General features: G+C 41.1%; 1 protein-coding gene across 2 annotated transcripts in view; it reads right to left on the bottom strand.

The window, feature by feature from the left end:
- The window catches only part of srpx.S (sushi repeat containing protein X-linked S homeolog), a 48,765-nt gene extending 22,038 nt beyond the window's left edge, over positions 1-26,727 (bottom strand). The window contains exons 1-3 of one of the 2 annotated variants that reach the window (XM_041583762.1): positions 26,641-26,727; positions 26,355-26,443; positions 1,256-1,321 (exon numbers count right to left, since the gene is read on the bottom strand). In XM_041583762.1, the coding sequence (XP_041439696.1) occupies positions 1,256-1,321; positions 26,355-26,443; positions 26,641-26,711 (226 nt within the window). In that variant the 5' untranslated portion in view covers positions 26,712-26,727. The remainder of the gene's footprint in view (positions 1-1,255; positions 1,322-26,354; positions 26,444-26,640) is intronic. The other variant, XM_041583763.1, reaches the window with a different exon arrangement.
- Positions 26,728-27,797: the final 1,070 nt, after the last annotated feature.

The following is a 27,797-nucleotide window of genomic DNA, read 5'->3' as shown; positions in this document are numbered from 1 at the left end:
TAGACTTAAGGTATGGTGATCCAAATTACAGACGGATCCCTTATCTGGAAAACCTCAGGTCCCGAGCATTTTGCATAACGGGTCCCATACCTTTACTAAGAGTGGGCAAATAAGTACCTAAATCCAATATGCAGTTGTTAATCTGACAAACTGACACATCAAAGACTTTAAAATCTTTCTCTAGCAGAAAATATTACATTTAAAATCTAATTATGAAATGTCAGTGCTTTTATAGGAAAAATATCACATTAATCAAAATTGAATGTACTTTCTGTAACTATCTGTTATGTGGAGCATGATGCCTTAAAGGAACAGTAACATCAAAAAATAAAAGTGTTTTACAGTAATAAAAATGTAATGCAGTGTTGGCCTGCACTGGTAAAACTGCTGTGTTTGCTTCAGAAACACTACTATTGTTTATATAAATAAGCTGCTGTGTAGCAATGGGGGCAGCCATTCAAAGGAGAAAAGGCTCAGGTTACACAGCAGATAGCAGATAAGCTCTGTAGAACATAATGGTGTTATCTGTTATCCACTATTTAATCTGTGCCATATAGCCTTTTTTCAATTTCTGCCATTTCTACACACCAGCTTGTTTATATGAACTATTTCTTGTACAAACAGATCAGTTTTACAAGTGCAGGGCAACAGTGCATGATATTTTCATTACTTTAAAACACTTTAATTTTTTGGTGTTACTGTTCCTTTAAGTTTACTGAAATAATTTAAAAATAAAAACAAACCAATAGGATTAGTTTGCTTTCATTATTTATTTTTTTATCAGAGTAGACAAATCATTAGCTGATTTATGCTAATGGAGTTCTTTAGGCCTATGGCACACGCAACTGTTTGACCATCACTGTTGTACATCTTAAAAACAGCACTGGTCAAAGGGCACGTGTCCAGCATTGAGTGTTTTCTGGATAAAACTCTCCAAACACTATTAGCTTCCATTGAAATAATTTTCAGACTGACTGACCATGACTGGGTGATTCTCTGCCAGCTGAGAAACCCCTGCAGAGATAATGTATATGCATATCCCTTACATATACCATGCACATCATCACTGAATATAAACTGCTATAAAATGAATTTAATTGTAACTTGCCCAAATGGCAGCCCACCATACTTACACAATGGATGGATAACTTCTCTTTGTGCAGCATATTACGGAGAAAGGCTTAATTAAGCGGGGGTGGGAAGACGAAGCTAAATTCTAGCCACTCATTACATGCAGATTAAGCAAAGCATTCACCTTTGTCGCCATATCTATTGCGTGCATATATATCCTCATCATCTTCTACTGGTGAGTACCCCGATCCTAAAACAAACAACAACAAAAACAAAAAGCGCAAAAAGCAAAGAGACAAAAAAAATGTGAGATGAGAAAGGGGTGTTGGCATAAGAGAGTGCAGGTTATTTTAAAATGCAAAGCTTCCAAGTAAAGTGAAATGTGCTGCGAGAAGTCCGTTAACTTTAGTGTCAAACATTGCTTTTAATACAATGTAATTTTTCTTAGTTTATTACTTTGATCAAATTCTTTTGAGATTTCTAGAAATTCTATGCACTGTATCAGCTCCAATATATCCTCCTAACGAATGAGACAAATGAAAATGTGCTAAAGGATGTGCCAGGAAACTACTGGTAAATTAAATTTTATCGTACTAATCTTAGGGCATATAAGTATATGAGGGCAGCGTGATTCTGAGCATTTTCTTGCCCAGGAGATTAGAGGCCCAATAGGCAGGGAAGAAAATACTACATATTACTCCCTTTCACTTTTATGGCAGTTGCATCAGTGCAGGTGCACTTAGTCATTTTAGTGACAAGACACTGTACCCACATTTGCCACTGATTGCCAAAGCAGGGGAGACAAATTCAAATATGTTTTTGTCTCCAACTCAGATCTGCTTGGACAAAATGCTTAGATTCAATCTGCCATTAGCCGAGTTAGTTGTTACAGCACTACTGTGGAGGGTCGGTTCCACCTACTGGTTAGTAATGGTTTTGCATTAATATGGCAGTATCTTGGACCAAAAAGAAAGAAAAGGTTTGTGAAGAGTATATACTATGCTACCCACTTTACTACAGCACTTGCATTATAATTTCATTTAACAGTTCATGAGTGTTAAACATTAGTTCTAAACCTTAAAGAGTTAACCTTTAGTATGCTATAAAATGCCCTATTCCTCGCAACTTTGCAATATGTCATCATTATGTATTTTTTTAAATAGTTTTTGCATTACAGTATTTCTCTTCTATATCTTTGTAGCTTTTTGATGAGGGTCACTGACCCCGGCAGCCAAAAAACAATTGCTCTGTGAGCTTATAATATTATTCATGTTTTATTCCATATCTTTTTATTCAGTACATTTTCTTTTCATAATCCAGTCTCTCATTCAAACCACTGTCTGATTGCTAAGGTAAACAAGACCCTAGCAACCAGATAGCTGCTGAAATTCCAAATTGGAGAGCTGCTGAACAAAAAGATAACTGGAAAACCATAGAAAATATAAAATGAAAAACAATTGCAAATTGTCTCTGAACATCAATGCCCATGTTAATTTAAAAGTGAACAACTCTTTAATTAGAGGCTCCCAATGAACAAAAGCTCTATGCATTTTGCACCTGTCCATTCTCCTTCATATCTGTACTTACCTTGTGTAAGCTATACAATTACATACCATGTCAGCTGCACATGTGTGATATTACAAATTCTAAAGAAATCTATTTTTAACAAATTTAGAAAAGAAGAACATAAAATTGGAATAAAAATGTTTTTGTTGCTAGATCACAGTAACAAAAACCCCATCCATGTGTTTGCAATCTAAAAAAGAATTGTCCTTTCGGTATACAGAGTGTACTAACCATACAATTACACCGTCTGGAGCGCAGCAGAGAAGGACATAAAAGCATTGTGATTATAGAATATATCTGGTTAAAAGCTGTGTTTTATTAAGTATAACAATAGGTGTTATTTGCATGGTTTAAACTAGTTCATTATCATACCAAATAAAAAAACAGTATTTTTGCTATCAATTATAACACAGAATTTAAACAAACAGCATCAGTTGGCAGGTGTACAGCATGAATAAGTTTCCTTCACATGGACTACTTTGACCATTGCTGTGCTCATGTGGAAACAGCAGCAGAAAATTACTTTATCTATATTCCGCTGCTTATGGCAGTGGCAAACGCTGCTTCTAATTTTCCCAAAATGCCTTCCCGCTGGCTACAATGTAAATCGACGGCAGGACCGATCGATTCGGCTTTCCGAAGTCGCCCGAAGTTTCCTCGCAAGGCAACTTCAGACGGCCTCGGAAAATGAAGCACTCAGATTTACAAACTAGCCAGCTGGAAGGCATTTAGGGGTAATTAGTCAGTCAAAGTACAGGCGATATGTCACTGGGCGACTAATCTTCCCCAGTAGCAGCATGTGCCACTGCCCTGCACATCGGCAGTCAAAGCTTTGTGTGCCATTATATTAAGGCTTTAGCAAGTTAATTTTCATATTACATATACAGTAAACACACAGATTGGGAGGCACCTCAAGAACTAGAGTTAAGCTGCTTTTACACAAGCAAATTTCACTGGAGACCTCAGAATGTGTTCAAACAACAACACTCATTTGGGGACTGCTGAAGTTCCACTGTTCACAGCTAGTCTATTGCATTTAAATATACAGCTGATACTGCTCCTTCATGATATTTAAGCAGGACTTCTATCAAGAATCATTGGCCCAATACTATTTAGTTAGTGGGGACCTTCCCCGGAGGTGCCCCCTATTATAAACCCATTTGTTACCTGTTCCGCTGCCAACAAGTAAAATGGGGTCCCAATGACGGCCCACACACTAAGGGCACTTGTATTTCCTGATGGAACTCAGTGACTATTTTCTTGTTGGTTTTTTTATAGTGTGTCTTACTCTTGATCAAGATTACAGTGTTTACCAGTTATTTGCAGGGATTATGTGCCATAATCCTTGGGCATGAATTTGGCTAGAAAGGGAGGGTATGAAGAAGGCCTCATTAGAGATTTGTGCAGAAAATAATTGCATTGTGTGTATTTCTCAGCTTTAACTTTGACTAGTACAAAAGCAGGTTCTTTCTTTGTACCATAGCTAGTGTATTGCAGTTTGTGTGCAGGATCCCAAATATGTTTTCTATATATACATATATACTGTATATATTTAAACAAAGTCCTGTTCTAGTGCACTCAAAAAACATAAGGAAAAATGGCTGGGTGCTGGTAAAATTGTTGTAACATATTAGGGTAGGACTCCACGAGCGATTTCCAAAAACGCAGGCGTCACGTCAGATGCAACAGAAATAAGGTAAGAAATGTCAGATGAAGTTGCAGCGTTGATCCGATGCAATGCGACTGTCGGATGTGGATGCAGATGCAGCGTGCAGCGTCTGCATCCAACCGTCGTGTCGCGTCGGATCAACACTGCAACACCATCCGACAATGCTTTTACTTATCTTAATTCTGTCGGATCCAACGTGACGTTTGCGTTTTTGCGCATCGCGTGGGATCGCGCTATCGCCCGTGGAGTCCTACTGAATCTAATGTAAGTAATACAAATGTCACACGTAGAAGCTGATTGCATCCAACACAATATGACTGTCGGATGCAAATGCTGCATGTTACGTCTTCATCCGACAGTCGTGTTGGATGCAATCAGCTTCTACATGCGACATTTGTATTACTTACATTAGATTTGGTGCATCCGACCGTGTAGTTTTACCCTAAAAACAACTAATAAATATGTCAAAAAAATCTTGTGTTTTATCCCCAGATGTGATAAAAAGCCAAAAGGCATATAAAAGCAGAGTGCGATCATCCCAGTAAAAACATTCATAAAATAAATACGCAGAACTGCAACTCTACACACTCGCACTTCAAGTTACAACTACAAGTTCAACTACAAGTTCAACTCAGCCTCAAGTTGATTTTGCCCTATAGCCCTTCAACCAGAGTCTCGTGGCCATTAATCAAACGAAAGTTTCCGCAGGCTCGCCTTCTGCGACCGGTCCCATGGGTGTGCTTAGGGTTACCATGGGAACCGCTTGCAGAAGGCCAGCCTTCGGGGTCTTACATTTGATTAATGGCCACAGGAACAGTGAGGATGGGTGGATCGGCCTGTACATTAGTCCGGAACCTTGTTGAAGGGCTATAAGGGCGCAATCAACTTGCGGCTGAGTGGAACTTGTATAAGTGGGAGTTGCAGTTATGATTATTTATTTATTTATTCAATGAATATTTTTACTGGGATGATCACACTCTGCTTTTATATGCCTTTTGGCTTTTTATCACTTCTGCAGATAAATCTAGAAAGATTTTTTTCACATATATATATTAATAGCTTTTATATATTAACAAGGCTATGTACTGACGGAATATGCACAACAGATAATTTATTGAAATCATGCCCACTACAAACATCACTAATTGGATGTTTTGTCACCATTTCGGCATCTACGTAACACTGTGTTATGTATTTTTTCACTTCCTGATGACGGTTTTGATGCGTGGGCCGAAACGTTGAATAAGTCCACTTCTCTTTTTTCACAAGACCTGTGAGTGTGGTTGTTTTTCTCAAACTATATATATATATATATATATATATATATATGTAGTAGTGTCATGACGTCATCAGGGTGCGCCCCAATCGGCTTGGGGAGATAAACAAATACACCACGTGTATAATGAGTTAAAGAATTAAACCCATTAGGGTAGATCGTATCCATAGTGATCGTGCGTAGTGCAATCAATCCTTAGTGCCATAAACGGGTGAATACTTCGTTCTGTAAAAAGTGTATTAAGCCTATTGGTGCCATGAGTGAAAATAGGCAAATATAGTACTTACCCCTGGTAGACGATTGCAAGCCCCTTACGTTCCAAACTTGTCAATGTGTGCCTACAAAGGCATCCCCATCGCTATAAAAGCTGGTGGCAAACCTGCAGCCTCAGTGCGTACCCGAACCCCGCTGTCATTCCGTTTTCGGAGCGCATCCAAACCCCTCTCATGCTGCGGGAGCTTAGGCCCCTCCTCCTTTCGCCTGATAGGAAGAGGACTCACATACCCTCCAAACTCCTCTGCTCAGGGAACCAGTCACTCGTGTACTCTAGTGCCAAACCCCAACCAATCGTTGGGGCATGGAGCTCTGAGCAACATTTGTGTATGCCGAGTGTCAGTACATTAACCCTCTAGTGCCTTCACAATATTCAGGAGTTGGGTGAGATAAAATTGCCAGTGCTCAAACCATCAACAGTAATGCTGCCTACATTCGTAACTGGGTATAGATACAGCTGGAGTTGGTCATTACCTTTAACCGTCACAGGGTCACCAGCTAAGCGGAGGGACATGCTAGCCGAGGCAAAATAGTTGAAGGGGTCGCTTACGTCATCCCAGGGGAGGAAAAACCTAAGGAGTAGAAGAGCAAAGATATATAACCGGTAAAGAGTGTCAAAGTCACCGTATAATCTATATATGTATGTTATTAAGTGACTACAGTATATATTTCATCAGCAACATTCTTAGAGTTCTAAAACAGAAAAAAAATAAGAAAAGAGAAAGATCCAGAGTCCAGACCCTTCGATACAACCCGATTGGTCATAAAAATTGTCCCGAAAAAACAGGTAAGTAACCCAACCCCCGGTAATGTTCACCAGACTCGTTTAATAGAATGGAGACATCGGTAAGGTCTCATTGAGTCCCTTAGGGGCCAGAGTGTCTAGTTTGTATATCCACATTGACTCTTTCTGGATCAATAGTAGCCCCCTATTGCCTCCCCTTTGGAGGGCAGGGACATGATCAATGATCATGTGTCTAAACTGGGGGAGAGAGTGGCGACACTGTAGCCAATGTTTGGCGACCGGTTGGTCGGCTTTGCCAGTATTTAATGCCAATCTAATGGCACTACGGTGATTGTTCATCCTTTCCCTGTACAAGGTGGATGCCTTTCCCACATAATACAGTCCACACAGACACCATGCCAAGTACACAACATGATCCGTGGTGCAAGTAACCCTATGCCGGATAGTGAATTTAGCACCAGTCCGAGGGTGCTTGAAAACTGTGCCCTGTGTCATGCCTCCACAGGTTAGGCACCCTGCACACTTGAAGCAGCCCTTTTTAAGGGGTCTATCTAACCACGTGTTCTTCGACCCACTCGCAGATGACAAATTTTTGGCCACAAGTAGGTCCCCTAAGTTTCTGCCCCTCCTATAAGCCACCATGGGTCTGTCCTTCCCATAGAACGGTGAACCTGGATCCGATTTTATGATTTCCCATCTGTTATGCAAGGCTTCCTTAACTTGGGGGCTGACCGTGGTCCAATCCATGGTGAAGATGATGTCGGGTTCAGGCCGAGATATATCCTTCTGTGTCTGGAGCAACGCCTCTTGGGTCATCTTTCTTGCTCTGCTCAGTTGTTCCATGACCATTCTGGTGGGATAACCCCTGGCGATGAACTGATCAAACAAAGTTAATAATTGTGTTTCTGCACGCTTAGGGTCCGAATTGTTACGGATTACCCTCAGGAACTGGGAATAGACATGTGTCTGGGATGGTGTGAGTGTGCTTCAATTAGACTATTTCTATCAGTAGACTTTTTTTTTTTTTTAACAGGTTTCCTTTTTATTGTTTTCAAAATGAGGGATACAGAAAGCAAAAAAGAGGGAGGGGAAAGTCAAAGAAAAGAAGGTACAATAACATCATATCACAGTCAGCATACAATCAAATGTACAGCAAATTTCAGTACATCAATGCAAAGAAGCCCCTAAGTGAATATCACACCACAAGTCCCACAACTTCGGAAATTTACCCGGACACCCTCGAGCCTCATAAGTGAGTTTTATTAACGGAAGCATGTTATTAACATATTGTATCCATTCCCTCTTAACCGGAGGATCAGGGGAGATCCAGTGCATCACCAACATTTTTTTTGCATAGAATAGTAATGTCCTCACCGTTAGTCTAACATGGGCAGCCTGCAGTAGATCCTCTACCACCCCCAACAGGCAGCTTTCAGGGTTATACATATTAGGCACCTCTAGGACTTCTGAAATATATACACACACTTCCTTCCAATAGCCCACAATTGTCGGACAGGTCCATACCATGTGCCAGAAGGAACCATCCAATACCCGACATCGTGGGCACCGTGGTTCAGCCAATCTACCCATTCGAACTAGTTTGTTAGGAGTAAGGTAGGTACGCAAGAGAAACTTATGCTGGATTAACCTGTCTCTAGCTGAAATTAAAAAGCTATATAAGTGACCTGTCCCTTCCTCCCATTGGTCGATAGTAAGGGATGGCAAATCTATCTTCCACGTGTCATATGCTCTTCCAAATGGAGAAGGCAGAATAAGCAGAAGGCTAGTGTACACATACGAAACCATTTTAGGAGGATGAGATTGACGTAAGTAGGTAAGTAGGACAGGTTCTGACAAGTCCCCCAAGAGTCCCCCAAGTTGTGATTGGAACATATGCCGCAGTTGGAGATAACGGAACATGGGAATCGTAGGGACGTCCAGCTCCTGTTCTAATTTAATTTTGTCCACAAAAAGATTATCTACAATTAATTCTCCTAAATACTTAAGCTTCCTGGGGGCCCAATAGCCGACCGCCTCAGCTCCATGGAAATGCGGCAAATATGAATTATTCCATAGCGGAAGATAAGGGGACTCGAGTGGGAACTTAACACCAAGCAATTTCATAGCTTTTTGCCAAGCCTGATAGGGTGCCAGCATACAAGGGGGCAGATTTGGGTGGTCTTTCAATTTCCGAAGGGGGCAGTTCCGTAGTGCCTCTAGCGAGCCTACCCAATGAGCCTGAAGTAAGACATTAGGATTATCTAGATCTTGCGTAAGCCACCAGTGAATATAGACTATTTGCGATGCAAGGTAGAAGTAGAGAAAGTTAGGTAACCCAAGACCTCCCTTATCATAGGGCACATTCAGAGCCTTAGAGGAAACCCGTGGCACCTTATTGTTCCACAAAAATGGAGTAATCAAGGCCTGAATTCCAGTACAAATCTCCTTATGGAGTGGGATTGGACTATTATGAAATACATAGAGATATTTGGGTAGGTAGACCATTTTAATCAAATTGACCCTCCCCCACAACGTCAGTGGCAGAGATCCCCAAACCGAGAGGGCCAATTTAAGTTTCTGAGTGATAGGGGTGACATTCATAGGTACAAATTGGTCCGGCTCACGATGAATGTGAATGCCCAGATATTTAAAGGACTCCACACATTGTAACGAGCATCCGCAAGCAGATCAGAGCACCGTACCGGGTCTATAGGGAAAATAATAGATTTAGTCCAATTTATACGTAACCCCGCAAAGGTGGTGAATGAGTTAAAGATCTTTAGGACTGTCTGTAGCGAGGGGCCAGGATCTTCCAGATACAACAAGACATCGTCAGCATACAACGATATTTTTTCCACTAGGTTGCCATATCTTAATCCTTTAATCAGAGGGGTATCCCGAACCATTAACGCAAGGGGTTCAATCGCCAATGCAAATAACATTGGGGAGAGTGGACAACCCTGACGTGTGCCTCGTTGTAACTGAAATGGAGGGGTGATTACTTCATTTACTTTAATTTGTGCACTAGGATGCTTATATAGAAGTCGTATCCATTTAATAAACGGATCCCCTAACCCAAACTTCCTGAGAACCACCCATAAATAGTCCCATTCGATCGAATCGAACGCCTTTTCGGAATCTAGGGCCACAGCTATCCTCGAGCCTGCATTGTCATGAGGTACCTGTAGGTTAAAATAGAGTCTCCTTAGGTTAACATCAGTCGAACGGCCTGGCATAAAGCCCGTCTGATCTGAATGGACCAACATAGAAATCACTGAGGACAATCGGGTAGCCAGCACCTTGGCCAAAATTTTTGCATCAACATTTAAAAGAGAGATTGGCCGGTACGAGGCACAAAGTTCTGGATCCTTGCCCTCCTTATGTATCAACACAATCAACGCCGAATAAAACGACTGTGGCAGTCGATTTTGCTCATATGATTGAGTTAGAATAGTGTGCAGCGTGCCAATAATCTCTTCTCCGAGGGCTTTATACCATTCGCTAGGTAACCCATCGAGACCCGGTGATTTAGATGTGGCCATAGAATGAACAGCATCTCTAATTTCCTGTAAGGAAATAGGCCTGTTCAGGTATTGGGCATGGTCCCCAGGAAGCCGTGGGAAGGGGATAGCGTCAAGGAAGGCATCTAATTCTCCCAAACTGTAAGTGACTCTCGTATTATACAGGGACTCGTAAAATGAGGCAAATTGAGCCGCCATCAGTTCCGGGTCAGTAATAAAGTTTCCCACCTCATCCCGAACGCCAGAAATAACCGTTTGAGGAGAGGAAATTTTTGACAGGTATGCCAACAGAGTACCTGATTTTTCCCCCTGCTCAAAACCCCGTTGAGATGCATAGAGTAGCTTCTTTTGGGTGGTTTTAGTGAGTGTGCACCGATACCTCCCCTGCGCCCGAACCAACAGGTCATGATTCTCACTAGTAGGGGACCGTATATATGCAGACTCCAACTCCTCAACCTGAGACTGTGCCAAATTCACTTCTTGTCTATTGCGAGTTCGAACTGTGTGAATCGCCTGTATTAAGGCCCCCCTGTTAACTGCCTTAAATGCATCCCATAGCACCGACGGTGCAGCAGAGCCCTGATTGTCAGCCCAATAGCGAATAGCTGAGTCTCGAGCTTTCTCCAGTACCTCTGTCTGTTTCAACCATAGTGGGCTGAGGCGCCATCTCTTAGCAGACGTAACCGGAGAAAGTGAGAGTTTAATTAACAGCAAGGAATGGTCCGAGATTGATCTAGTAATATTTCAATATGAGAAATTTTTGGTAACAATTCAGGGGATACCAGGGCCAAGTCAATGCGTGACATCGACTGATGTGACAACGAATGGCAAGAATAGGCTTTGGAGTCAGGGTGTTTAGCTCTCCAAGCATCCTGTAAACCAACGGAATCTACCCATTGGGCCAGCTTGGTAGGCCTATTATCAGTAGCATTAAGCTTGTCAATATCGGGTTGCAAATAGCCATTAAAATCCCCCACCCAGCATTGAGGACAAGGCGGTAAGAGGGCCACTTTACGTAAAATCAGGTTCAACAGATCAAAGGACAGCGGTGGAGGAATATAGACAGTAATCAGAATGAACTCGCATGTGAAAATAGTACAATGCAGAATAACATATCGGCCCCAGTGATCAGTCATAACTTGGTGTAGAGTAAAAGGAATCTGCTTTTTAACCAACACTGAGACTCCACTTGCATGGGTGGAGAAGCAGGAGTGGTAAGTTTGAGCCACCCAGGCCTTTTTAAGCGCCAACACCCTCTGACCTGTCAGGTGGGTTTCCTGTAAACAAACCACTGCTGGGGAGTACTGCTTAAGGGAGGCAAACAATAGAGCTCTTTTAACCTTGTCGTTCAGGCCTCTTACGTTCCAAGAGGCAACAGTGAGCATCGACATATTGCAACAGATATGAAATGTACATTCATGAAGTATTGTACCAACAGGGAAAAGAAAAAAGAGAAAAGGGGAAACTGTGAAATGCAAATACCCTTCCAACCCACCCTGCTTACCTTCCCAACTCGGGCGAGCCTCATCCCCAAACTAAACAAATGCCGCTGCATAAGAGCAGGGTTAACCCAATAGAGTAAGGTTTATTACTAAAATAACATCCAAACTAGCCAGATCCGCTAGTAGAGGGAGGTTTCCATATATGAACAAGAGAGGCAAATCCCTCTGCAACTGTAAAACCAACAAAAGTCACATAAACGTAGTGATTTTAATAGAACGCCCGTAAGGTGCCCATAGGACCGCCACCATGTCCTGAACTGCTAGAGCCAAAGTCATTCCAATGGGCCCAGTCCTCATGAAGGGATGTTAGCAAGGGACATGCCAGCCTACGGTATTACTCACGGATCCACGGAAGGTCAGACTGCTAATGCCGCTCTATCCAGTCCATGGCCTCTTGCGGGGAGGTAAAAAACCTGGTGTTGTTGCCGTCCACCACCCGCAGCTTTGCAGGAAACAGAGTGGAGTACACCATACCCTTCTCACGAAGCTTCTTCCGGACTTCTGTAAACTTGGCCCGCAGCTTTTGAACCTCAATAGTGTAATCCGGAAAAAATAAAATGGTGGCCTCGCCCAGCTTCACTGGTTCCTCCTGACGCATGTAGCGGAGAACAGCATCTCGGTCACGGTAATTCAGGAGTTTGGCGATCAGCGTCCGAGGCGAAGCTCCCGGAGGGGGCCGTTGGGATGGAATCCGATGAGCCCGCTCTATAAGGAAGTGTTCGGAGAGGTGGCCAGCCGCCATCTTGTCTTTGATCAGGGTCTCCAAAAATATTTCTGGAGTGAGGCCTTCTGCACCCTCGGGTACACCCAGTACTCGGATATTGTTGCGACGTTGACGGCCCTCCAGGTCGTCAGCCCTCGCCCTGCAAGTGCGCAACTGCGCCTGTAAGTCCCGTAAGCTTTGCGGCAGCTCTCTCGTCACCTCCTCCAGGTCTGAGATACGTCGCTCAGCCTCTGTAGTTCTCTCTCTTAGGGACTGTAAATCTTGTCGTAGAAGGGCAATATCAATTTTAACCTCTTCCACACGGGTATCAATCTTGACTTCCACAGCCTGCCGAGTATCACGGATAGCTTGCAGCACCTCTTTCAAAGTAGGCTCAACTGGGCCTTGGTCATCCGACACATCTTGCGAATCCGGCGCCGAGGAGGCATTACCTCTCTGAGAGCGGGCGCTATCTTGGGATTGGTGGCGGACAAATTTGTCCATCTTATTCGTCGCCGTGTCGGCTCCTTTCTTGTTACCTCCCATAGTAGTCCAGCTGGGCAATAAGGAGAGGCAACTGATGTGACCAGTAAAAGTGGGAAACCGTCCCAAAAGCAGTCGTTCAGGATCAATTGAAGCGGAGCTCCTGGCTTGTGCGTCCTACTCCATTGCACGCTAGACCACGCCCCCTATCAGTAGACTTTTTGAATAAAGTGCTCCGCACCCTCCCACCCTGTAGCGTCAGGGTCAGGTCCAAATAGTTAATCTGTAGTCTATCGAAAGCGTGTCAATTTGATGGGAGAGTTAAATTTATTCAAAGATGCATGAAAGTCTACTAACTCGTCCTCCGTTCCTGTCCAAATGAACAGTAGATCGTCAATGTATCTCCTGTAGAAGAAAATTTTAGAACCCCCCATTGGTAACAAAAAGTTTTTTTCATAATGTTCCATATAGAGGTTTGCAAAAGAGGGGGCTACATTAGACCCCATGGCTGTACCGGCCACTTGAAGGAAAAACTCATTTTTGAAAGAAAAATAGTTTTGGGACAAGATTAGATCCAGTAATGAAATCAAAAACTCCACTGGGGGCAACCCTTTGTGGGAACCAAGCAAGGCTTCCCTACAGATTTCTACCCCCCTGTCATGCGGGATCACTGTATACAGGCTGGCTACATCCATCGTAGCCAACAGACAATCTGGAGGGAGTGATAGACCCCTTAGGACTCTGAGTAAGTCCTTGGTGTCTTTTACAAATGAATCCATCGATTGTACTGGGATTTGGAGAAAGGAGTCTAAATACTTGGCAACAGGTTGGAAGAGTGACCCTATGGCCGAGATGATGGGTCGACCCGGGGGTGCCTCAAGGGACTTGTGTACCTTGGGTAAGGTATAGATAAATGGGCATCTAGGAAATTGCGTGGTCAGGTATTTACCCACAGAGTCACTGATCCAATTGGCTATCGTGGCCATCTGTATCAAAGTATCCAATTTCGTCTTAAGAGCAAGGGTGGGGTCTCTAGATAAACGTTGGTAGGTATTCTGGTCTGACAATTGCTTACCCAGTTCATCCTCATAATACTGCCTGTCCAATAGTACTATGGCCCCTCCTTTATCAGCCTGTCTAATGATTAGATCCCTATCAGCTTTCAAAGTATTGATAGCCTCCCTCTCTTCAGCAGTAAGATTAGAGTAACTCTTCTTTTTTTGGGCATGTATAGTCTGTGAATCTCTAGCGAGTAAGTTAGTGAATATGGTGATGGAGGGAGCTGTGTTAGGAGGTTCAAACGAGCTCTTGCCACGAAAAGGTGTACTGGGTACTGGTACTTTGTCTTTATAAAAATCTTTAAGTTTGAGGTTTCTTTTAAATCTATGAATATCCTTGTGTACAGAAAAAGCATCCGAGGGATTAGTGGGTACAAATTTTAAACCCCTATTTAGTAATCTAGATTCCCCCATTGTCAGAGTGTGATGTGAGATGTTAATCACTATGTCCTGCTCCGCCCCCTTAGTGGGGGTTTGTCGGTTGTTCTTCTGGCCACCCCTCCTGGTCCTCCCTCTCCTGAGGTGGATCGTGTCTGGGGGATAGGAGGTATCCCTAAAAAAGGGCGTGAGGAGGAGGTATGTAAACTGGGAGCGGCCGATGTCTGGCCAGGGTCGGAGTCAGTGGAGTCACCTGAACTATCAATGGTAACCAGAGATGCTGGTTTATTCCTGCGACTAGTGCGTCGTCGGTTCCCTTCCGTTAGTCGCAACAGCCACCTATAGACCCTCTTTTCACGATAATCCTCCTTGACTGCTACTAATTTCTTTTCTTTAAACGATACTAGTTCTTGTTTGTATTTATTCAGATATGTCTCTAGATTTTTTATCCAGTCAATAGTCTTGTCCTGGGACAGTTGCAGCAAGTGGTGTGTTTCGAATTCTGTTATGTCCGTCTGAGTGGTTTTTAAATCTTTTCCAACAAAGTCAATCACTAGCAGTAACAGATCTGCTGAGCATTTATTCAAAATCTTACACCACTTGCTGCAAAAGTCAGAGTTGGAACTTCCGAGGGTGGGTATATTCCTGATGCGGAACCCTCTAGGAATGAGTTTCTGCCTGTGATACCCAGACGAGTCTGGTGAACATTACCGGGGGTTGGGTTACTTACCTGTTTTTTCGGGACAATTTTTATGACCAATCGGGTTGTATCGAAGGGTCTGGACTCTGGATCTTTCTCTTTTCTTATTTTTTTTCTGTTTTAGAACTCTAAGAATGTTGCTGATGAAATATATACTGTAGTCACTTAATAACATACATATATAGATTATACGGTGACTTTGACACTCTTTACCGGTTATATATCTTTGCTCTTCTACTCCTTAGGTTTTTCCTCCCCTGGGATGACGTAAGCGACCCCTTCAACTATTTTGCCTCGGCTAGCATGTCCCTCCGCTTAGCTGGTGACCCTGTGACGGTTAAAGGTAATGACCAACTCCAGCTGTATCTATACCCAGTTACGAATGTAGGCAGCATTACTGTTGATGGTTTGAGCACTGGCAATTTTATCTCACCCAACTCCTGAATATTGTGAAGGCACTAGAGGGTTAATGTACTGACACTCGGCATACACAAATGTTGCTCAGAGCTCCATGCCCCAACGATTGGTTGGGGTTTGGCACTAGAGTACACGAGTGACTGGTTCCCTGAGCAGAGGAGTTTGGAGGGTGTGTGAGTCCTCCTCCTATCAGGCGAAAGGAGGAGGGGCCTAAGCTCCCGCAGCATGAGAGGGGTTTGGATGCGCTCCGGAAACGGAATGACAGCGGGGTTCGGGTACGCACTGAGGCTGCAGGTTTGCCACCAGCTTTTATAGCGATGGGGATGCCTTTGTAGGCACACATTGACAAGTTTGGAACGTAAGGGGCTTGCGATCGTCTACCAGGGGTAAGTACTATATTTGCCTATTATCACTCACGGCACCAATAGGCTTAATACCCTTTTTACAGAACGAAGTATTCACCCGTTTATGGCACTAAGGATTGATGGCACTACGCACGATCACTATGGATACGATCTACCCTAATGGGTTTAATTCTTTAACTCATTATACACGTGGTGTATTTGTTTATCTCCCCACGCCGAGTGGGGCGCACCCTGATGACGTCATGACACTAATTTTGGCGCCAATCTTTGTATGTTTTATAGGACCTCACTGTGTGTTATGTTTTATCTGCTGAGGACGGCTAGAGTGTACTAGCCGAAACGTTGAGGAATAAATGTCACAGCCCATGGGGGCTTATTTTCTTGCGAAAGTCCTGTGAGTGTGGTCCTTTTTTTCAAGTACTATATGTAATTTTTTTGCCAGCACCAAGGCAAGTACCTACTTTATTGTGGAGTGCACCAGTGCGGATCTGTATATATATATATATATATATATATATATATATATATATATATATATATATATATAGGATACAAAATGATGGCGAGTGCCATCATTTTGTATCCTGCATTTACCCTCTAAGTATGAGCACCCAGGTTGTGATTACAATTAGGGTGTTCGGCTCATATCTACCATTTTCTATATATATATATATATATATATATATATATATATATATATATATATATATATATATATATATATATATATATATATATATATATATATATATATATATATATATATATATATATATATAATGTATAATATATGTGTATATTATTAAGAAGATCAGACATGATTGTATCAGCACTTGTAAATGATCCTCAACTAAACTGCCCTGGTCTTTCCCTTACCTAAAATGCACTGTAGTAAGAAGAAACATCTGAGTGTTGAGAAGATATTAGCAATCCATAGGGACGCTTCATAGATTTGCACTGAATAAAAACAATGTGAAATTCATTCTTTTTGGCAAGTTTTCTAAAATGTGCAGCCTTGCGTAATATCTAACTGCTGGGAAAATGCCAATAACATGTTAAAAATATAAATTTGATCTTTGATTAATCTTTCATTTATGTAGCAGAGCAACTCCAGACTGTGACACATTGCTGTTTGTGTTAGTTGGAATGTTATTCTTACAGGAATGCATTGTGGGTTTTATCAGATAAAATCTGTTTAGTTAAATACAACTGATTTATCTCTCCAGACTCTTGAGGCCCATGCTAAAACTGTGCCGTAGTTTAGGAGGCAGCAATTTTACTCCCCATCTGTGAATGGAGGGAACATTAGTTACAAAATCCAGAAACTGGATTCAGCAGTGTTTGAGTTAAAAAGATTCTTCATCTTAAAATGTACTTTTACTATGTTGCAGACATCACAATTCATCAACAGCAGGTATTCATGTATTTATTTATTTTAATGTTTTCTTAATTACATTTTTTTCTGCTGCTCTCAGGCCTTGGAATTTAAACTGTAGTAGTTAATTACACTTAGCAACCAGGAAGCAGTTTTGGAATCAAAATAGAAAACTAGTAGAGGGCCTGCAAATTAAAATAAGCAATAAACATAAGAACAGCAATAAAATTAAAGCATCTCAGTTGAGGGTTTTTTGGTTGCTGGGATCAGTGACCCTGACAACCAGACAGCATTTTCAGCTGCAGTGCAGATTAGAAAGGCTAATTATTTAAAGCTCTATACATAATAAGTAAGGGCCATTTGAAAGTTTGCCTAGAATAGGCCCATCAACTAAGCAAAAGTTAATGTAAGGTGAACTTCCCTTTAAGCATGTTGGATTAGGTATTCATGTTGGATTAGGTATTTTCTTTTAAAAACTATAATGTTCTTGTTCATGAATCGTAAACGCATGTTGTAATCACTGAGCTAAGTTTGCCAAAGACTTACAATATAACAATGCAAGAGCAGTAAAGAACATTTGGCATCTACGTAAAATCAAGCCTCAGTCATAATTAGCCATCTGGGACCCTCTACTGTTAAAAATTCTTGTGCAAGTAAACTCTCCACTGATCAGTGTGATAAATAGAATATACCAGCAATCATACTGCTATAATTTACTGATAAACCTCTTTATATCTTGTGGAGAATAGGTCTGATAAAAGGAGGATATTTGTGAGTGTATCTGTAATAATTGCATTTAATTAATAATAACTTTATTATTTACTATTATATACATATAAATCTAAGGCCACCCAAAACTGCCATTGGATCCCAGTATGTTGCCATTTATGCCACTTACTGTGAAGTCCAGCAAAGCAGCACCTGGGGGTGGTGAATGGTCTTTTTAATCATAAAAGACCTGGGCTCATTTAGTGACGCTACACAAATTTGCCCGTGGGCAGTTAGCCATAGCAACCAATTAGTGATTAGCTTTTTTAAAACTGCTGCAGGCAGAACAATAAATGCAACAATTTGATTGGTTGCCATGGATTACTGCCCATGGGCAAACCTGCACTGTGCTGTTAAATGACCGTTACCCCATTCACAAGTAAATCTGACTTGTCTCATAGTAGGAAAATAGCAATGGCTTTCCTCCACTAATTCTTATTAATTTCTGAGCTATTTTCAGCTATTTCTTAATGCCAAAAAGCTAAAAATTATATAACAGAAGGAGAACAATTCTAATTCCCTGCATAACTCTGTTGAAAACACCAAGACAATTGGAACAGTTTGCATTAAGTGGATGCATTATATGGCTATTTATAAAGAAATTTTACATAGATTATGATTCATTTATGTCCATAGAAAAGCCAAGATGCTCAGACTGTAGGGAGATGCAATGGAATATGTCACCTTTTTAGTATAAGTCAACAGCCATGTCAGGTCTTTGGAAGAAGAAACACAACCTTCTTCCAAGTATAGAGAGCTACTGTTTAGTAGTGAATTAGCATGCCTTCAGTTCTGCACTTGAGCCTAGCAAATGTAGATGCCCTCACAGACCTTGCCGTTTGAGAAACACTACTGTAGGACATATGAGCTATTCATCTGCACTGCACTGCTTATTTGGAAGAAAAGTCATATTAAACAGTGCTGATTAATCAACTGTATTATCATATATGAGTATATATATGTACACCCATAATCTAATGATAAGTACCTGTACTCAGTGTAAGATAAAGGATAAGGATAAAATAAGATAAGGATAAAGGATAAAGTTATTATAAAGAATATTTGACACAACCAACACTAACATAACTTGTGACGCATAGGCTAACTGCTAGGTTTTCTAAACCCATGGTTTAAACACTTTGTACAATTTGAATTAGAGTCGGGTTAGGCCGGCCAGATGCCCTAGGCAACCTGGCTGTTCAAGACACTGACTGGGCGCGAGAGAAGAGAGGGGACCGGACTAGGGGTAGGATGCAGAGAAGGTACGTGTCTGTCGCCCCCCAGCTTTGCTCCATAGGCATGTGCCTACTCTGTCTGCCTCTAGTTCTGGCCCTGATTTAAATAGATCAGTATATTGAGGTGTGGACACTTGCAGGAATCAGTGTATAATCCGTTACCCTAGCCAGTGGCAGAACTAGTGTGCGCCGAGCACCACAGCAGAAAAATCTTTAGAGGGGCTCAGTGGATCCCCATCCTCCCGCCCACTTCCCATCCCTCCTCCGCCCCGTGCACTCCCCACCCCGCCTCCGCCCACTCCCGCACCAACTTGCGTCCCCCTTCGTTGCCGCAGGTAAGAGAGCGGCTGGGGAGGAGTGGGTTTTCTATTAGCTATAGAGGAATCAGACCCCACAGTCCGCCCCCCCCCTGTGACTGTGGGATCTGTAGGCTAGAAATGTTATACATTATGTTTTGGGCTTCTGGACAGTGAAGATCTGTGCCTCTGAAAATACCCCAGTAGCTCTCCATCTTCTTTTCTGCTGATTCACTACACATGCTCTGCACTGCTGTCACTTACTGAGCTTGGGGGCCAAAGCACAATATACAGAGTATATGTCATATAAACGGAACATTTGGGTCCCCTGCCATACTACCACTTCACATAAGTCACATGGTACTGGTGTCCAGATAAATGTCCAGCTGATGGTGTGTCATATATGGTGGCCTGTGCCCTGATAGAACAAATCTAATATGTTGTGTATTTATATATAAAGTGCAATTTGTGTATGTGGTGTGGTATAATAGAAGTGTAATATAAAAGTGCTGAAATCCGTCAACATTCTTCTTTTTCTTCAGCTTTGAACATCATAACAAAAAAAAAACCAAGTAATAGGAGACTGAGAGAAAGCAATGAAGGCAGAACTTGCTGCTAAGTGTTTTTTATTTCACACAATGTGAAAGTAAAAACAATTAGCAGCAAATTCTGCCTTCATTGCTTTCTCTCAGCCTCCTATTACTTTATTAAGCTTCCACACCTGGAGTGGGGTGTTGTTTCACTGCGATTGAGAGCACAGCCACCATATCCCAGTTATCTCTATATTTTCCATAACAAAAAAACACTTGTAACAGTAACAAAAATCTCAGCATAATTGATGCCTTTGGGTAAGCTAGTTTCTTCCATCCATTGCAATCAGTAGCCCTTATTAGTTGATGAGACATTAAGGAAAAACAGCTATATATAGTGGTTAAACAAATGGTGCCTTCATCATTGCTACACATAAACATACATAAAACCATCAGTTTATAAGACAACAGTACATATCTAGCATGTTGCTCACCAACCCCTAGGATGTTGCCCCCTGTGGCCTCAAAACAGGTGCTTATTTTTTAATTCCTGGCTTGCATAAAACCCAAGTGTACTGTCAAGTAAAGCCTCCTGTAGGCTGCCAGTCCACATAGGGTCTGCCAAATAGCCAATCACAGCATTCCTCAATGCTATCTTCATGCTTGTGTTGCTCCCCAATGTTTTTTACATTTGAATGTGGTATAAAAAGGTTGGGGACCCCTGCCTTATACTTTACATTGTATTGGCTACAGTGTATAACTAGATTAATAAGATATATACAGTATATCCATTTGATTCTTTTGTATTGTTTAATAACTGCAATCAATAAAAATCAATGTCAAAATTATTGATAGGTGGATTTAATGGCAGAAAAAAAATCTAGCTGGAAAGGATCATGATATCATGGTTTGATTAAAGCAAAATATTCAGCAAAAATGTACAAATGTATCTGAAACTAAAATTCTTTGATATATTCCAGCAGCTTTAATATGAGGGTTCATACAAGGGAAGGTAGCTGATCATTCTTGGGTAGAACATTCAAGTAGACTGTGTGTCTGGCTAATCCTCACCATGTAATTATTACAGGGCAATAATATTTGTTAGTGTAATTCAATGAATGAATGCATGGTATTTGAATAGCCTGTCAAGGAATTTCCTGTTAAAAGTGGATTTATTCATAATTTCTGACATTGAGGGGTACTGGGCAGATCAGGAAAACCCCAGGTCCTGAACATTTTGGATAATAGGTCCTATACCTGTACGTAAATCTGTACTGTTTTCATATATTTTTTTACCACATCAGGAGATCTAAATCAAAATAGAATCTTTAATTTAGCAGATTCGTATTTAATGTATATATATATATATATATATATATATATATATATATATATATACCAATAGTGTACAGACCAGCACTCCCTTTAGTAAAAAAATAATTTTTATTGTTGCATAGTATCAATAGGCAACGTTTTGGTCCCCATTTTTCCTTTTTCAAGGATGATGATTGATGTATACAAGATTACCGTGCACCCCTCCTTCTATTTAAATTAGCCTTGGAGTGCGGATACTCATTGGAAAGTCAAAGCCTTGGGAAATACAAAAAAAAGACAGTGTGGCATCCCTATAAAGATGGCATTTTTCAAATAGAAACATCAGTCCAGGAAAAAGTCAGCTATTCACTGGAGAGTGCCTAAAACATTGGCACTCTTCAGTTGTAAGGGTAATCCCTTTTTCTTGTCTTTTTTTAATTTGTATGAGCTCAGGTCAAATGCAGCTTATTTCCTTATGACAATAGTCAGTTTCAATAATATCAATGAACCTTCTAGGTGTCTTTTGGACTGTAAGAGAAAAGAAGGGCCTAGAGGATATTCAAACTGCACAGAAATAGTGCCCTGGTTAATACCCTGTGCAAGAGCCTACCCTTGCAATGAATAGGTATCCTGCATTCTGTCCTGCATTATGTCAAATACCTGGCCTAGGATAGCAGTAATTAATATTGAAGAATATTAACAATATAGTTAAGAAACATAGGCGACTGGTTGCTAATGGTAACTAGACCTGCAGGGTCTGCTTCCTTTTAGTTACACCCCTGCTGCCTGTAGCAAATGTTACACCATTTATTACATTGCCCTAATTTGATAATGTTTATGATGCTACTATTATGGTATTTAAGAAAAAATTACTCTTTAGGGCTCATTTACAAATGCAAGCACAATTGCAAGAATGGATACAAAATTGTGCGTGCCAATCCTAACTGACCTATGAAATACTGTACCAAATCTTGCTTGAAGTTCTGAAAAACTGGGTGCCAAATTGTGCCTGTATCGACACATGGCATGCAAATTGTGGAGTACACTACCTAATGCCTGCCTGGAAATTTGGGGGTTAAAGTTGCATTGATGATAAAATTCTAAAACACGGAAAGGGTTTACTGACAACTGATCCATATGCATAACGTGAATGCAATAAATAAAAATGGACAATGTTTAGGCCTGTGCTGGTAATATTTTATTGCTCTTTTTATTGCAGCTGTAAAATCCTACATTACACTTACTACTGTGTATAGAAATCTGCTGCCGCTTTAAAAACAACTTCCGCAACCTACAGCACTAAGGCCAGAAAATGCTGCCAGAGATTTACTCAGCATCCAAAATAAACAAAAGATCTTGGCAGGCAGTAAGTACTCTGCTTAGCTGTTGCTCCATATTCTATATTACGAGTGAAGCCGCAGTGATATGCTTGGAGACTAATATACTGTATAATTAATAGGAGAAGTAAAAATAAAAGCTGATAAACTAAACCAGTTGCAGCTAAAACCTAATGTCTGCTCTCAGCCTAACATTTAATTGTCAGAGGCACCAAACTATTTGCGCAGAGTGGACACAGCATAGGCATAAATTCTTGAACCACAAGTTACAATGCAGGGCAGAACACTTAATAAAATACAGATGGTTGTAATCAGATTTTGTAGTCACAACCATTATATAAAATACTGTGACACTATGAGCAGCTTGGAGTAGTAAAGGTAACACAAAGAATTGTTACACAATTATACTGGACCTATTATCCAGAATGTTCATGAAGGATTACAGATATTTCTGTAATTTGGATCTTCATACTTATTCTACTAGAATGTCATGTTAATATTAAATAAATCCAATAGGCTGGTTTTGCTTCCAATAGGTTCATTATATTTTAGTTTGAATCAAGTACAAGGTACTGTTTTATTATTACAGGAAAAAAGGGCATTAAATGCAATTTACTGTATATACTGTATATATAGGACAAGAGTCAGCAAATAAAGTCTTGAACACACTCATCTGTGGCATGAATTTCTTACATTTGGAGTGACCACTATCTGTAGCTGTATGCAGCATTCTATACAATATTGTGGACAAAAGTCAAGAAAACCACTGCCACACTACTAGTCACTAGTCACTAGTCTCGCATTAGATACGCATGTATTGCCCCCTTTACCTCAAGGCAGAAAATTGCATGTGCACTAATCTCACATTTAAACTAGAAGAACCCAACAGCATTGGAAGGATCAGACTGGGTTGCTGTGTCCATATGGAATAAGTCTTACTAGGCAATTCTACTTGGCTGTACTGAATGACACAATAGGTGCTTGCCACGTATGCGCTCCCCTTTGCACCATCCATTATGCAGCATGGCCTGTCACAGACCTACATGCAGATGATGCAGAGAAAGGCTTAATTATTTGAGCTCTATTCTGGAAGATTAATAAATAGGGTGGTTTGGTGAGGCCAGAATTACAGTTTTCACCTCTTAGGGCAGTGTGACAATGAGCCATTACAGCTGTTGTTCATATGTCTTATGTATCATATCTGAAAACTGATGTTTATACAAAATGGGCTTTATATACAGCATAGTCAAGCAATAATTACAGTTAAATAAATATTATCACATATATTATTATCCTGAAATATTGGTGCAGATGTAATTTTAACACATGCAACTGGGTAGCACTTGATAGATACAGTATGTTTGCTTTAAATTTTTTTCTTCATACAATACACATAAGTGACAGCTGAGCCTTTCCCCAGGGACTCCTGGCCTTTAGCAAGACCGCAATGGGCACCAGCACTAGTGATGGGCGAATAAATGTGCCAGGTGCGAATCCGCAGTGAATTTGCGTGTTTCACCGTCAGAGAATAAATTTGCGAAACTGTGGTGAAAATCCCACGGCGAAATATCCGCTTCCCCCGAAAAAATGTTGGTGCACGTCAGAATAGTTGCACGCATAAAACTTGTCACTCTTCAAAATTATTCGGACGCCCATTGACTTTAATGCATTTGGGCAAAATAACTGCACATATAAAAATTTCACAGGCGTTGAAATTGACGTGCGTCAAAATAATTTTGACACCCATCAAAATAATTTTGACACCCATTGACTTCAATGTGGTTCACATTTCCGTTGTTTCACGAATTTTGCAGTGAATTCCCAAAGCAAAACGGGAAAAATTTGCCCATCACTAACTAGCACGTTTGTGGCAGCAGCAAATGCACTTCACCATGCAAAAAGAAAATAAGGCTATTCTGCATTTTTCCAATATCACGCTCTCAATCAAAACCACTGTTGTTAAATAAATACGTTCCAACTCAATGACATCATCCTTTTAATTGTAGGCATTTACAGGGAATTGCTCAGGGCTTGTCATATCTATGAATAGGGGTATGTATTACAAATTGGCATTGTAGGGATTACCAGCCTCTCTGTCACTGCACCTGTATTTACTTAAACCAATGCTGCCATTACTTATGCAGTGTATTGTATTCCTGTTCATGTGTAATATAGCTGTGATAAATATATGTAATAAAAAGCACAACGTTTGCCCAGGTGTGGTAGCCCATAGCAAACAATCAAATGTTTGCTTTTGAACAGGAGATCAGTAAATGTTACTGCCCGATTGGTTGATATAGGTGATTACTGATGTAGAACCTCTGTGTAACAACCATACGCTACCCTGGCAGTGCTGTTATTCACCTGTCATATCAGCCAAATGTTTGCTTGTCATTAGTGATGGGCAAATTTGTCCCGAAAAATTCATGGGTGTCAAAAATTTGCGCTGGCGACAATTCAGACGCCAGCGACATTTGATGTGCATTAAATTTAATGGGCGTCCGTTTAATTGTCACCAGCATTGATTGTTTGCGGCAATTTCATTAATATATTTGCCAGCGGCAAAAATTGCTACAAATTTGCACCTGGTGAATATATTCGCCCATCACATTGGGAGTCATAAACAATATGACTCCCAATGCCCCACAACACATGAAATATTGGATGTATATTTTAAGAAATTGTATGTTTAATATATGAATAAATGCCACATGTATGCCATAGCTTTCACTGGTGAAAAAGAAGACTTATCATAAGAAAACTGTTTCCTCCAGCTGACCTCGGCTCCGTGTGCCTGCCCACAAGCATAAGCTGTACTTTTAAGCAGTGGCGTAACTAGAGTGATGATCTATTTTATGGAAAAAAAGACCTTCTGCTAGCTGTGAATAATGCCTCTAATGTACTTATAAAGAGTAATCATGTCCCCTTACAAGCATCTTTTCAACAACTTAACATTGTTGTAATTGATATGCCTTGCCACGTGTTGCCAGTGGTACGGATTAAAGAGAAACACAGCTTCCGCATTATGGTCCATTTATACAGATGGCATAGATTCTGCAGTGACCAATGCTAGAGCTCTTACACGTGGGCATTTGTTTATGAGTTTGTACTTTAATGGGTTTGAGAGTACCTAAATGAATGAGCTAACTGATTCCATTGTATTCTGCCTGCTTGTACCCACCATCACCCATACCTCGATGTTAGCACAACTGTGTTACATTGTATAATTTTTAAACACAACAAGCCCCATGTCTATCAGTTTAGCGCATATTCCCACCACAACTATATATACACTCCTCTATGAAGTAGCATTAATAATCACATAAACAAAATTTCACTTATTAACTGTCTTAATTTACAATGGCATTTATCAATATAAATAGCACAGGCATTGTCTGATATGACTGTGAATGTGAATTTCATATTACAGTGCAGTTTGGCTGTAGACACAGACAAACACACAAAGAACTGTTGCCCCTGTGGTATTCACTGAATTCTCAGAAAACACATGAACTAGCAAATGCTTTCCTCTCCTCTCTCTCCCCAAAATAAACCACAACACAATTTGTCAAGAGTTAAAGGCATATTCCAAGCATATTTCTTACAAAACAATTAGCCTGGGTGTTTGTATGTGGTTGAACATCAGCTCCCAGAATGCTCAGCTGAGACTGAAGTTCAGCAACACCAAGAAAGACACTCACGGCTGTCCCTGAACTAACAAAGATTATTTGCTCTTATACTAACAAGGCCTAGTGTCTATTTCAATCCATACCTTCATATCCACTTGCCAGGTAGAGATGAAAGGTGACCATGAAGATTATTTGGAGCAGAGCCCTCATGACTGTCTCTCTGCAGCCGATACTAAAGGGGAAGGAAATATGAAGTGAGAGGGAGAGGAAAGAATTCTACAGACTTTAAGCTTCAGGCTAGAAGCAAGATACCACAAGCTTTTTTTTTTCTTTGGAGAACTAAAATACTGCCAGGAAAAAAAGGGGAGTAAAAGCAGTCCCTTATTGGCCACAGCAGAATCCCAACATGATTGGATACTATATGATTACCTGGCAGAATCAGTTACATGTGACTTTCTCCCCGCAGGAAGCAGGCCACTGAATGAGGGGCATTTTTCCATATGGAAGGTGAAGTGCTACCTTGTTTTCCCATAGTAAGTTAAACATCTGCTGGACTTTTCGTTATAACCCCCCTCCTCCCCCTCCCCTAAATAGTGCATTGACAGAGAATATCTTCTCCAGGCATTTGCAACAACATAACATCCCAAAAATGTTTATATTGGAATACTGCCAGCTAGCCCAGCTCCACACATTCCCCAATACACAGAGGCTCGTACAATCCTCTTAATAACAATTGCACGTTCTCTTTCTTTGTATTCAATTCTAATAGAACAGCATTAGGTTTCTATGCTGTTTGGAGATAGAATCCTCTATATTTCATATGTTCAGCCAGAGGATCCGGGAAAGGGGATCAATGCTCCTTATGCTAAACTCCAAAAGGTGGAGGACCGGATACACTGAGGCATCACCCAAGGGGTTTTAGCACCAGAATACCACACTGCACTTTACAGAATACATGTATGTGTGCTAATCTCTCCTTGTGCTTGTGGTGTAGATAACAAAAAAACATTATTCCAGCATTCCCTGTTCAGGTAGCAATAATAGTGTTCCATCCATTCCTGTAAGAATGTTTAATATTCATTTTAATGTGCATTAGCTGTTTATCACTGGCTGGAGTAATGAGAAAGTTTATGGACACAGGAAGGGGAAGTGAGGGGGAGGAGCAGAGTCTGTGGACAGAACAGCCAGGAATAAATAAAGACCCACCTTGCAGTCTGGCATCTCTGTGTGAATTCTTCCAGTTCTGCTATACCCTTGGCTATGGCATGTGGTGTAGGCCTTGTACCTAATGAGTAAATGATGGTTGACCTGGACAGCCCAGTATTTTGAAGGGCTGTCGGGGTCAAAACTGCCTGCCTGGTTTTGCAAATTAGGAAAACTGGATAGGATTCCCCAAGACTGATGTGGCGTTAGGCCACCCCTGACATCATCAGCCCTCTTTGTCATGTCATTTACCTGCTCCACCATGTAATTGGTCCGCCCCATGCGTCATGGCCCTGTGGAGAAAGGTGGCAACCCTAGTGTAACTGTATACTGACCACAGGTGCTGCAGTGCAATATTCAAGCAGAATGACATGGACATCAGC

This window comes from Xenopus laevis, chromosome 2S (assembly GCF_017654675.1).
Source record: "Xenopus laevis strain J_2021 chromosome 2S, Xenopus_laevis_v10.1, whole genome shotgun sequence".
Taxonomy (NCBI): domain Eukaryota; kingdom Metazoa; phylum Chordata; class Amphibia; order Anura; family Pipidae; genus Xenopus; species Xenopus laevis.
The sequence above is the reverse complement of the archived record's forward strand: the minus strand, read 5'-3'. Positions and strand labels throughout refer to the sequence as shown.